General features: G+C 50.7%; 2 protein-coding genes and 1 pseudogene across 3 annotated transcripts in view; 1 reads left to right on the forward strand and 2 right to left on the reverse strand.

Moving 5' to 3' along the window:
- Nucleotides 1-13317, reverse strand: part of LOC310705084 (uncharacterized protein) — a 242403-nt gene that overhangs the window by 10529 nt on the left and 218557 nt on the right. The window lies entirely within an intron of this gene.
- The window catches only part of LOC310705024 (uncharacterized protein), a 275548-nt gene that overhangs the window by 3241 nt on the left and 258990 nt on the right, over nucleotides 1-13317 (forward strand). The window contains exons 2-4 of the mRNA XM_083499263.1: nucleotides 9827-10319; nucleotides 10522-10603; nucleotides 11904-11986. Coding sequence (XP_083355389.1) covers nucleotides 9918-10319; nucleotides 10522-10603; nucleotides 11904-11986 — 567 coding nt within the window. The 5' untranslated portion in view covers nucleotides 9827-9917. The remainder of the gene's footprint in view (nucleotides 1-9826; nucleotides 10320-10521; nucleotides 10604-11903; nucleotides 11987-13317) is intronic.
- On the reverse strand, nucleotides 4357-5803 carry LOC310705277 (olfactory receptor 52E4-like; annotated as a pseudogene). Its single transcript has one exon. The product of its transcript is annotated as an olfactory receptor 52E4-like (transcript).

Here is a 13317-nt window from a genome sequence, read left to right on the forward strand (position 1 = left end):
CCTTTGTAACTCTCTCAGACCTGCGTATGAGGTGCTGATCCTCTCTGCTCACTGGTTCAGTCTCAGGACTCTTTTCAGAACCAGTACCAATAGTAAACAGTGGTTCATCCTTCATCTGTGAAGGTCTATCCATTGTGTGAGTTTCCCTCTCAATGACTGTGTCAACTGAGCTCTGTGAGCTATCACTGTCACTCTGAGTACCACTGTAATCAGTAAAATCATCATCATCATCTGAATTGTCCTCTGTGGGAAATGTGTGAACAATTACTCTCTCCTGTTCAGGAGCACTCTCTAGAAATTTCGTGAGAATCACCTGACCAGATTCAGACAAAATTACTCTGTAGAGACCCTTTTCATATCCCACAAAAATGCCTCTGGCATTCTTTACTCCACCTGGAGCTTCTGTCCTCACATGAGACCCAAAAACCTTAAAATGGGCAACAGAAGGTTTTCTATGGAACAGCTTCTCAAAAGGAGAACTTCCCAAATCTTTTGAAACGTTTCTCAACCACGTGTGACAATAACACATTAACGACTCCGCCCAATACTCATGTGGCAAATGTGAACTCAGCAATTGCGCCTTCATCCCTTTTTGCAATTCTTTGTTCACCTGTACACAGACACCCCTGTTCCATGCTTCTGCAGAAACAGCAGCCCTGTGCCTTATCCCTTTCCCATCCAGGAACTCCTGAAAATCCTGTAAAAGAAAAACTGGCTTTTCATCTGTGAAAAGACAATCAATGTTAGCATTATGAACAGTTTTAACCTTGTCACAAAACTCTTTAAACCTTTCTAAGGCTTCTTGTGGTTTCTCCAACACATATACCCAGACATAATGAGAGAAACAATCCACACACACAAGATAATATCTTGCATTGCCTCTAGATGGTGCTAGAGGACCAACCACATCAGCATACACCCGCTGAAATGCTCTGTCGACCCTTGTCTCCTTCTTTCCGTTCTTCGTCACACCTGCGAGAGAAATCATGTTAGAATCAGATGAATTACATTTCATGTAATCACTTTGATCAAAAGTCAACAAATACAGTCAATCTTTCTCTCTGGCAGAAAGATACAACTCTCCATCTTTGAAGATCTTGCAGCTTTCACTATCATAGGACAAAGTCAGTCCTTTCTTTGCAATCTGCGAAACACTCAGCAGATTGAACTTTAAATCAGGAACCAAATACACATTGTTAATAGTCAAGTTCAGACTCTCAAGATACACAGTTCCAAACCCGGTCGCTTCCAGCTGCTGACCGTTGGCCTGCTTTACAGTAAAGCTTTGCTTCTTAAACGTTGAAAACAGACTTCTGTGTGAACTCATGTGTTGCGTCGCTCCAGTGTCAATGACTGTGCTGGCCCCGGGGGGGGGGGGGAGGTACTAATACCGTAGCCGAGGTTCAGTCCAGAGTCACTAGCCGGGTAGACGATCACTAGATGAGACGCGAGGTCCGAAACAGGGAGCCGGGCGGGGAAGCAGGAACACTGGTAGGGCAGCAGCAGGAAGCCAGGCGGGGAACAGGAACACAGGTAGGTCAGCAGCGGGCAGCCGGGCGAGGAACAGGAACACTGGTGGGTCAGCAGCAGGCAGCCGGGCGAGGAACAGGAACACCGGAGAGTCAGAAGCAGGAAGCCGGGCGAGGAACAGGCACACCGGGAGTGCAGGTCTAGGTCTGGGTAAAGCAGGTACTCCACAACGACGTTGCTTCCGCAACCTGGGACCGGGCTGCCTGACCTTTATCTTCTTCTAAGGCCGGGGGCGGTCCCGGCCCCCAGGAGCCCCGCCTCTCCTGGCCTTAAGGCGAGCACTCCTCCTGGGAGAAACCAGTTCCCTTCGCCTCTCTGCCCTAAGCCTCTGCAGTTCAGGAGAGGCCGAAGGGTTACTGGGCCCCGGGGGAGGCTCACCTGTAGCCACTGAGTCCTCCAGCACCTCTGGGGCCAGAATGGTCTCACCTGGTGCCTGCCCCTGAGGATCTGGCACAGGTGCAGGCTCCTCAGCATCTAGGCCTTGCCCCAGTTCAGCCGGCCCTGGAGGCGGGGACTCCTGTGCCGGCTGGGATTCCTCCGGTTCACTCTCAGACTCGGAATCCCAGGCCATCACAATGACAAACGTGTTCTCCACTTTTGGTGTGGTTCCTTTCGACATCAAAGCTTTTGCAGGTTTCACCTGGGACTTGGTACGACTTTTGCCTGACACCTCAGGCTTTGCAGGGCTCCCCTTAGCTCCTTTCTGTTGACATGGTGTCTTACAGTTCCGCTGAAGATGCCCAGTCTGTCCACAATTGAAACATCGGACAACGTTCAAAGCTACAGCCTGCTCTTCATTAGCAACAGCAGTGGGGGAGTCAGAACTCCGAGCTTCTCTCCCCCTGTCTTTGACATCTATTGCAGCAAGGCGGTCTCTCTCATTGAGAACGATGGCGCACACTCTCTCTGCCATGAGATGCGCGGCCGGTAGGGAACCAAGCTGACTTGCAACCGTTTTATAAGTCCGATTTAGGCTGTTTATAATCATGCAGCAGAATATCTCTTCCCGTAGAGGGAAATTGCTTTCCGCCATCTGCTGGCGTAGGAACTTCATCTCTGTCAAATGCGCTTGTACATCTCCATCAGGCGCAAGCCTCAGATTGGTCAGCTTTTCAAAATGCAGCAACGCTGAAGAACCAGCATCTCTTTGATGTATTCCACGCAGCATCTCCCAAATCTCTCGTGCGTTATCTAAACTCTGAATATGCACGAGTTGGTCATCCGAGACACACAGAATTATAGCCGTCCTGGCTTTCACATTCTGTGAATTCCAACCTGGCGTTGGTGCTGCAGGGATGGGGTTCTCAATCACCACAAAAATCCTCTGATTCTGAAGCAGGGCTTTCATCTTTACAGACCATGATGAGTAATTGTCATTTGTCAGGGGAGGTGGGTAAGGTAAGCCTCCCCCCTTCTTGGCATCCATTTTGAATCCAAGCCTCAGCTCTCACTCTTGAGCCTGTAAAATCCAAGAGTCTCTCTTGCTTGTTTTCTGCCTCACCACTTGGCAGTCAAACACAAGCTGTTTGAAAGTCCTTTCAAGAAAACAGCGAAATAGACAAAACAAACTTCGTTTCTCAGCCTCTCACTGTTCCAGCCCCTTGTCAGTAAGTTTCCACTACACTGACGTATCGCTGCTTAGCAACTGTGCATACCAGGCTTATCTAGGTATGCGAAGTATTCGGCTGTTTCCCAGTGCTAGTTTCAGCCAAACGCAGGCACTCAGTGAACCGAAGAATGCTTCTTTTCGCGTTCACTCTCACAGCCATAAAACACCATACCTTTGGGGCTCTGTTGCTCAGCAAACACTTTCTCTTGGTGCCCAGCCGTCTGTGTAGCTTCCAGCTGCACGTTTACGGTATCTTCCTTCCCTTGGTGCGGAGGATGAAGTACGATCCATCAACCTCTCCTGCAGTTTTCATGGATCAAAACCATCGGCTCATTGCTACCATTTGTTAGGAAATCAAGCCTTATAAGGAGAAACTGGCCACTCTCCAGGCACCTGGCTTGAATCCCGGTTGACCTCCCTGTCTGCATTCCCCAGCAGGATCCAGGCTAGGTCACGATTGGTGATCCTCCTCAAACATGAGAAGAACACACCACTCTTCCCCCCCCCCCCAGGAAGGGGAAAGAGATAGACAGAAATGTATTTATATGCCTTTATTTCTGTCTTTGCAGCATTACAGAGAAACACGTCTGCTCTCTTCAGACTCCATCAGCAGAGAGAGAAACTCCTCCTCCTGTACTTCCTGTACAGGTCAAATTACACTCTGAGCTAAATCCGGTGCTCAGCACTGTGAATAGACTGTCCCTCTGTTCCCACGGTACAGTCCCAACATTCCCATCATGTTTTGCTTTCCAGCTAGCTGCAGCTCGCTGCCGCATTGCATCCATATCGTAACACCTAATACATAACTAAGCGTGAAGGGCATGTTATGTGCTTTAGCAACAGCCCTCCTGTAAATAAGGAAATGCAACCTCTGTTGCTGATTTATGAAAAAAGCAGCAAAGGGATCTTCTCGGGTGTCTTGTGAGGTCTGTGTGGCCCTTCAAGAAAGAGGAGCCATTTCTGTGCCCTGAGCCCCTGTCAGAGAGAAAGGCAGGACAACAACAGCAACAACAACAACAATTCTGGTGCACATTGTTGAAAAGTTCTTGCCCCTCCTGATCCGCTGCCCCAAATTGCACTGCAGTGAATTGGGCCAGAGTCCAGCTTGCCAGGATCAAAGAACTGCAGAGTTCTGAATCAAACTGCAGTTCTGAATCAGACCGTTGATCGATCTACCTCAGGATGCCTACACTGATTGGCAGCATGTTATATATCTGAATTCCCACTCTACAGATTGTAGGGATGCAAAATAGAATCGTAGAGCGGGGAGGGACCCTGGGGGTCATCTAGTCCAACCCCCTGCAAGGCAGGAAAATCAGGAGACGTTGGACAAAGGCGCCCTTTTGGAGAACAAGAACTGCAGGATCCTCCTGCGCAGCTCCCGGGTCCGGATGCCGTAAATTACGGGGTTGAGCACCGGGGGCAAAATGAGGTAGAGATTGGCAGTGAGGATATGTGCATAATGGGGGATGTTGCGTCCGAAGCGGTGGGTGAGGAAGGAGAAGAAGGCAGGAGTGTAGAAGACAAAAATGACTGCAACATGAGAGTCACAAGTGCCCAAGGATTTGAGCCGGGCCTCTTTAGAGGGGAGCCAGAAAACAGACCGCAAGATCAGCACACAGGACAAAAGAATGAAGACCACATCAAGCATGAGGATGGTAATAGTGAACAAGCCATAAATCATGTTGATCCGGATGTTGGCACAGGCCAGCTTGGCGATGCCCATGTGCTCACAGTAGGTGTGGGCAAGGATGACGTGATCGCTGCAGAAGGGCAGGCAGAGAGTCAACAGGGAAATGGGCAGCACAAATAAGAATGTCCTCAGCACAACGGCAGCACACATCCAGGCTACCCTTGCCTTGGTCAAGATGGTGGTGTATCTCAGAGGGTCACAGATGGCCACATCCCTTTCAAAACCATGGCTAGCAGCACGACAGACTCCATCCCCGTGAAGCTGTGGATGAAGAACATCTGAGCCAGGCAGGCCCCATGGCTGATCTCCCCAAGGCCAAACCAGAAGATGGCCAGCGTCTTGGGCAGGGTGAAGGTGGAGAGGCCCAGGTCGATGGCCGAAAGGACGGAGAGGAAGTAGAACATGGGCTGGTGGAGGCTGGCTTCCGTTTTGATGATGAAGAGGATGGTGCAGTTGCCCACGAGAGCAACCAGGTAGCCAAGGCAGAAGGGGATGGAGATCCAGGAGTGAAGCGCCTCCAGCCCCGGGACCCCCAGCAGGATGAAGGTGGGGGAATAAAAGTGGGTGGCATTCGAAAGGGGCATTCTCCTCCTGGACCCAGCCAGAGAACAGGTCACTGCGACCCTGCCAAGAAGAAGAAAACAGGCCAGCATTTTCCTCCATGGCTCCTCATAGACACATGGACTCTTGCCTAGCAATCCTGTTTCATGTTAAGAAAACAATTGTGTGTTTGTGTGGAGGGGATGAGCCTGCTAGCTGGATTTGGCCAGAGTGTAGGTCTCTGTGTCCAAACAAAGAAAATGAAAAAGCAGTCTGCACACTGCTGTATGAGGACCTTTCCTGTCTGCTCCTCCTCTCCCACCCATCAATTCATTGGGCCAATTTAGTCTGACAAAACTGGTGGGGGTGGCGGCTCTCCACTTTCCTCATCCTGTACATGGTTCTGTATTCTTCTGTCGTGTGTCCCCCCCCCCCCCCGCCACATTTCCCACTAATGTCTCCTTCATCAAAACCAGCTTTTCTCTGCGGGGAACCTGATTCCTCCACCACCACACGCCCTGATCTTCTCATTCACCTCTTGCAGCTCTACAGTGACCAGAGCTGGACATTCCAGCTCTCAACAAGGTCAGTCAATGAGTCGCCAGGGGGAGCAAGGTCCCGCAAGGCTTGGCGGAAATGCTGCTTTCTGGTCAGCCAAGTGGAGTCAGACCTGAGAGATGCTCCTCCATCCACGATGCAGCTGCCAGTAGACCTTTGACCCTGTGGCTCAGCAGAGCACACCTTGCTGTGTTGATCTGTAGGTGAGCTGGCAGAACAAAGGTCCTATAAAGGTGAGTGGAAAGGAGGAGAGTAATAGAATCATAGAATGGACAAGTTGGAAGGGACCACAAGGTGCTTCTAGTCCACGGTGCTTCTAGTCCAACCTTGCTGTGTTAATCTGAAGGTGAGCTGGCAGAAAGGCAAAAGTCAGGCTGTCAGTTCCTCACGAAGGGAGGGCTTCTCCACATCCCAGAGTGCAGAGTGGGGGGGCAAGGAGGGCAGGTCTGAGTCCCTGCTCTGGTTCTCTCCAATACTCACCTGTGGGGGAGGGATGTGCAACCGCAGCACATCTGCAAAGAGAAGGACATGGGGACAGGTGAGTCCTCCCTGAGAACCTGGCAAGGCTATTCCAAGAGTTTTCTCCTGGGTTCCAAGTCCTACGGCAGGGAAGGAGGGACATCCCAAGCCTTGGGGGCTAATCCTGGCCTCCTTCAACCAGAATGTGGCTCCCCAGGCTAACAAGATGGTCAATATCCAGTTCCACTCCACCCTTTTAAAATTTAAATCTCAAAACAGATCCCAACTTTCAGAGCATGTAAATCACATGAGTGGAAAGACTGCTGCTCCACTCACAGAAAGAGGACTATGCTTCCTTCTCCCACCTTTAAAGTAAACGTCTATGTAACGAAAGAGAATTGACCCAAGTCTGCCTTCCTCCGCCAACCTCAGCTTCGCTCTTCAAGCCAAAAGACAACACTTCCTGTAGTGATCAGGTGGGATTGCTATGAGGATTTATAACAAATATAGAGTAAGCCATCTGTGTCAGCAATGAAAGCATTGCGTTGACTGGGTTTAAACTATTTTCATGTGATTCTTGATCAGTCCACACCTCTGCATCCCTGTTCCATTTCTCTTTCTTCACAAGTCACGTACCCACTTAGACAGGCAGGCGTCCTGGGTCATCAAAGACAGGGGGCAGTTTCTTTGCTGTAGCTTTTCTGATATGTTAATCTTAGGATCTTAATCTTAGGGCTAGGAAACAGGTCCACATAAAGGTAATAATGATCACTGTCCTGCCGGCCAGACAGAGAGTACACAGAGACACATACAGAGATTATTATACGCACCCTTCCCAGAGTCTTGCTGGTTCAAGCCTCTGTGTGTATTCTTATTAATCAGAGTTCAATCTTTCCTTCACTTTGGGAACGCCTCGCTTCCCCGTCCCCGGGCGAAACCCCCGGCCTTTCATTGGTAGAGCTGCCACCACGCCGGTAGCGTTTACCTCAGCAGGGACTGACTGAGCGGGCGGCGAGATGCTTTCAGCCTCGGACACTTGGTGGGTTCTGAAATGGCCGTGCAGGCCAGATTCACGACCCTGGCGGGCTGGATTCAGCCCACGGGACATAGTATGAGGACCCCTGGCCTACACTGACTGGCAGCAGCTCCCCAGAGTTTCAGGCAGGGATTTCGTCCAGCCCTTGCAGGAGATGCCAGGGGCTGACAATGGGACATTCTGCATGCCAAGCAGATGCTCTAGGGCTCCCCATATTTCACTAGCCTTTCAATGTTATGCTATTAGCAACCGTGGAGATTCCACCTGCCTCTTTCCAAAGGAGAACAGTCACCTGGTCAATTTAATTAATTAATTAATTAATTATAATAATAATTTATTTATACCCCACCAATCGGGCTGGGTTTCCCCAGCCACTCTTGGCGGCTTCCAACAAAATATTAAAATACAATAGTCCATCAAACATTAAAAGCTTCCCTAAATATAATAATAACAACAACCATCCATTTTCAGTCCATTGAATTCGCAATTAATCATTTCTGGACAAGGGAATGGCATACTTTTGTATATTAGTATAAAAAGCATGCATAGGAAAGTATTACTCATTTATGACGAGAATAGGATTTATTTATTTTGAACTTCGCATGGTTCCTCCTTGGCAGCCAGTGCAATGGTTTCAGCAGGGCTAGAACTCAGGACCCGCTGCCTTGAGGGACATCTAAGGGCAGTTGGGCAGGGAAAGGTCTCCCTTGGGAGGTGGTGGACTCTCCTTCCTTGGAGGTTTCTCAGCAGAGATCGGACGGCCATCTGCCATGGATGCTTTAGCTGAGATTCCTGCATTGCTGGGGGTTGGACTAGATGACCCTGGGATCCCCTCCTATCTCTCCACTCCTGAATTCTAGGAGGAGCTTCCTTGCCTCCTGCAAAGCCCTTTTCCCTGCAAGCTCTTCCTCTGGTTTCTGGCCAAGGGAGGGAGATGCTCAGAGCCCAGCCAAGAGCCTCGCGCTCCAAAAGGATATCTGGGCATTGGCGTAGCCGGGGGGGCAGCTGCCCCCTAAATGCATAAAAAATAATAATAATCTGAGGTTCTGTCAAGCGAGAGAGGGCTGAGCTGGGGGACTCGGCTTGGCAAGGGTTAAAGGGAACCGAGCTGCCTTCCTAGAGAGGCCAGGAAGCAAGGGGGGGCAGGTCCTCCAGAGCCAAGGCCCCTCCCTCCCCAGTCCTTTCCTGCTGGGATCTGGTGAGTCTCCTCTCTCTCTGGGATCTGGTGGGGGTCCCAGGGCTGCAGCAGGGGAGGGGGCCTGGGGGGGTCTGATCTGCTCCTGCAGGGGGGGGACCCCAAGTCAGGGAGGAGAGGGTCCTGCCAGGGAGGGGCCAGGTCTGCCACGCTCTCCTTCCTGGAGATCAGAGGATCCCAAACTTATTTGACCCTCCGCCCCCCCTTCAGAAAATATCTCCCTTCTTTAAACAAAGGAGTCCCTAGGATTTTAACTCTCTGTGACGTCGCTCAGCGTCATTGCAGAACAGAGGAAACATCTGCAAATGGTTTTCCAAAGCTGGACGAGGAGGTGGACTAGCCCCCCCCCCAAAAAAAAAAGGTGGGAGAGAAAGGTCAGGACTAAAGAGAGGGATCCCAGCCCAGAGTCCGGCTGCTGCATTGGGGACCAGTTTCCCAGTGTCTCCCAGGGCAGCTCCCCACGGAGGCCACGGCAGCCATCCCCTCGCACCCAGAGCAGGGCATCCCAGGACCACATCCTCTCTCTCCCAAAGGGATTGTTGCTGGCAAAGCAGCTGGAAATGGGCGCTGCTACTCACTGAGCCTCCAGGGACCTTGGCATCAATGGCTGTGCGTGTGTTAAGCTATCTAACAGAATACTAATACTAAATTACCCACCTAAATTTCAAGGGAGGTGTCTTTGGCCTCATCCACTTGGCCCTCAGGGGGTTGACCAGATACATTCCTGGCCCTCAGAGCAAAGAAAAAGGGACCCCACCCCAGGAGTCTGTCTTGAGAGCGGCAGAGAGTCCAAGTGCAAGAAAAGGAGACAGAAGCAGGGGAGTGGGGGTGGGGGGAGAGCAACTCCTGAGGACCCCCAGGTGAGGACCCCCACTAGAACCAAGCATCCATTTTCCACAAGATACAAATGACTCCCTTGTCGGTCAGTTCTGACTTCTTGCATTTACTCGAAGGCAGGAGCAACAAGGCTGATTCATTTCCCAGAAATTCCTTCAGTTGCCTCCACATTTTGCATTGCTAGAAGGCTAGAGACATATTTCTTCTCTTCTTACTCCTCTTTACTCCCCAAAAGATAGCTAATGGTCTGGGATGTGGTGTAGTCCAGCCCTAGTTCCCAGCAAGACTCATCCATGCTTGCTCAGGGAACCTTTTTCTTTTCCTGATATTCTACGACTTTTGTAACAGAACAATGTATTTGCTTTGTAGGATTTGCTAGAGCTTCTCATTCAGACAGACAGAACTTGGCAGAAGACCAAAGGGTTCCTTCCCATCTCTCAGAGGCTTCCTGAGAGCACAGATGGATGAGCGAGACACAGCTGGCCCTGAAGCAGGAAGAGGCCATGACATCCAAACTGGGAGCAGCGGGGGGTTCTGGGAAAATTTTGTGCAGAAGATCCTGGGTGAGGAGGACACCCTCTGCTCAAAGATGCAGAGCCAGCAGGTGAGGCAGTTCTGCTTCCAGGAGGCCAAAGGACCCCGAGAGGTTTGCAGCCGACTCTACCACCTTGACCTTCAGTGGCTGAAGCCAGAAAGGCACACAAAAGCTGAGATGTTGGACCTGGTGATCTTGGAGCAGTTCCTGGCTGTCCTTCCACCGGAGATGGAGAGCTGGGTGAGGGAATGCGGAGCGGAGACCAGTTCCCAGGCGGTGGCCCTGGCCGAAGGTTTCCTCCTGAGTCAGGCAGAGGAGAAAAAGCAGGTGAGAGAGACTTTCCTCTGGATACTCCCAAGGGGCTCCAAACAGGATGGAGAACATCCCATAATGCTCTACTGTTGGCCCATCTGTTTTCTGGGAAGGCATCCATGGAATGAGATCTAACACCCTGAATGTTTTTGTCTTTGTCATTCTTCTACTAATATTTCTCCCCATTCTCTGTTTTGCATCCTTGTTTCTTTCTCAGGGAAAGGATCTCTTTGCAGAAATGGACCTGGATTCCTGTGAGGCAGAGAGGCCTCCGTTGGACACCAGAGAGAGGCCACTGGGTAAGGAGGAAGGTGGTTTTTCTCCATTTGGTCTTGTTCTGTTGGTTTTCCAGCTCATCTGAGGGTTCTTTGTCATGGCTAAAAATTGGCCTCTGTTTCTTTAATGCTTAAAAAGATGGGTCAGCATGAGTTAGCGGCCTGCACCGGGTTGTATATATAGAGTGAGAAATGTTAGTTTGGTTTGGGTTGGTTGGTTGGTGAAACCTGGTAGTGTTGATGTGTGTGAGAGATTTTGACCAGCTTCGACCCATCTGAAGCTGATACAGGCTCGTCTTATCTTCAGCCCAAGCAGAGTAGTCCACACAGCAGAAGGAGAAGCAGTATGTGCCACATTCTCAACTTTATTTCCACTCTATGCTGAGAGAATACAAACATGCATCTTGCCTCTGTGAGAGCAGAGAAGCAACCTGTCTCTCTAACAAAGAAACCAAGAGAAGAGTGAAAAACAGCAAACCAGTGTACGTCACATCCGGTCTCCCATTCCTGTGGGAATCCAACAGTAACTTGGAGTGTGGAATGCAAAACAATTTCTTGTGACATGCATTCGCTGCTCAGTGAGGAAGCAGAAACCAACAGTGTGTACAGTTGGCCAGTCGCTTTTGCAGAAAGGCTTTTAAGAATAAAAGCGGAAAGCACTCTGCAAGGATACTCTTCTTGTGGACTCTTTTATGCCAACAAGGGTCCGAGGACCAGGCTGAGGCAACAAAGGGAGGTCAGAACCCCCCCCTTTTTTTACAAACACTGACAGGTTATGGGCCCAGTGTTTCTGAGCTTGTGCAGAATGCAAAACGACTGACAGCATCTGAGCAGGGAGCTGGTGAGTCCTGGTGGTGTATGGAGCCAGTGGCTGTGCGTTGGAACAGTTGGTGGCAAGCTGTAACTGTCTGCAGTGACGCTGGGGCAGCTAGGATCTGAGGATCAGGAAAGCACTCAGCATCGGCTACTGGAACAGTCTGAACTCCTAGAGGACCACAGTAGGCGACTCACAGAGCAGCTACACCAGTACTCTGCAAGGATACTCTTCTCGGGGACTCTTTTATGCCAACAGAACCTTTTTTTTTTTTTTTTACAAACACTGATATTCTTTTCATCTTGTTTTGCAGGGAGACAGTTGGGAACAAGGGTCCAGAGGAGGGGAGATGGGTTTTTGCACATCTAACATATGAAATGGGCACAAACCTCCAAATGCTTTCAGCAAGTATGGCTTTCTCAAAGGCCCATCTGTAGTTAGAGATGCTCTGTTTCCCCTGTGAGAGAAGTAGGCACTCCTGGCGTCCTGTTTACATTTTTTCTCTTGTAGGTGACAGAAGGATGCCAGCAGGACCTCCCTATCCACCTTTTCATGGGGGCAGAAGGGAAGCAGCGGCTGTGGAACCAGATCAGGTCAGGGGAAGCTGCCTTGTGGGGACAGAGGCCGAGGGATGGAGCAATGTCATGGACTGGTTGGGCACAGAGGAATGGTGGGAGGAAGCAGTTGGGGAACCAGGAAGAGAAGACGGCTCAGAGCCCAAGAAGTGGAGGTGGAGGAAGGATGAGCGGTCAGAGGCGGAAGAGGGAGAAGCCTGGGAAGAGGAGGTGTCAGAAGCTGAAGGGGAAACAGGGCTTAGTGAGCTGGGAGACTCTGTGGCTGAATGCAGTGCAGAATCAGAGGCAGAAGAGGAAGGAGGCAAGTGGGAGAGGAAGATCGAGAGACAGAGTTGAGTCAGGAGAGTCTCCCGGCTTGTCTCTCAGAGCCAGGAAACCCCTTGCATTGCAGGAATCTCTGCTAGATTATGCAAACTGACAGACCCTCTGGGAATTAGCTGCTGTTCTCATGAGGCCCGAAACTCAGCCAGGTCTGTGAATATCGTGTTCTTGTTAAGAGAGTGTGAACTCCAGCTGTGAAGTGTGGGATTTCCTACCCATATAACTCTGACACCAGCCTTCTGAATTTCGCCAGTAGGATTCATCTGTAGTTGCAGTTTTCATGGAATCCTAGAGTTGAAAGGGACACCAAGGGTCATCAAGTCCAACCCCCTGCGTTGCTAGATCATCCAAGACAGATGGCCATCCAAAATAGGCTTATCTTATTTCTAGACTGATGCAAAAATTGGTTTCTAAGAAGTGGACAAATGAGAACAAATAGTGGCATGGATTCACCTAACCAGCGCCATCCGCTGGAAAATGGAGCCTGCCCCGCATTCCTCCCCTCCCCCTCTCCATGCCCCCATGAACCCCTTGAATTTGGCTCTAGGGCATTGGGAGGGAACCTTCCCAGAACAACTCACGAGGAGAGGAGAAAGTGGATCCTTCCATTGGGGAAACTGGAATGCTTGCTGTCAGAGCCGCTTCCAGGTCCCAGCTCACAGAGGACCACGCTAGCTGGCAGTACTGTACAAACGTCTTTATTGAGTTACAGTTTCCATTTCCAAGCCGCAGCGCGCAGCTCTACGTCTTAGAAGCTAGACCGGCGAAGCTCCGTCTGAGTCTCCGCCTCCTGTACACCAACTTAATACTCTAGCCTTACTCCACCTCTTCCGTCTTTCCTTCCTCCTCTGGGTCCCTCTACCCCCCGTGGTCTCTTCCTTCCTGGACTCTTCTGACGCTGACCCCCCGGACTCTTCTCCCTCCTTGCGGCGGGCTTTAGGACCTGGCTCCCTATCCGGGCTGCTTACTGTGCCGCCTTCCTGTGCATTTGAACTTGGCGCGCGCGCCCAGCCTTCAACCTTCCTCTT

The sequence above is a fragment of the Podarcis liolepis genome, assembly GCF_965112155.1.
Source record: "Podarcis liolepis genome assembly, chromosome: 4".
NCBI classification, from domain to species: Eukaryota; Metazoa; Chordata; class Lepidosauria; order Squamata; family Lacertidae; genus Podarcis; species Podarcis liolepis.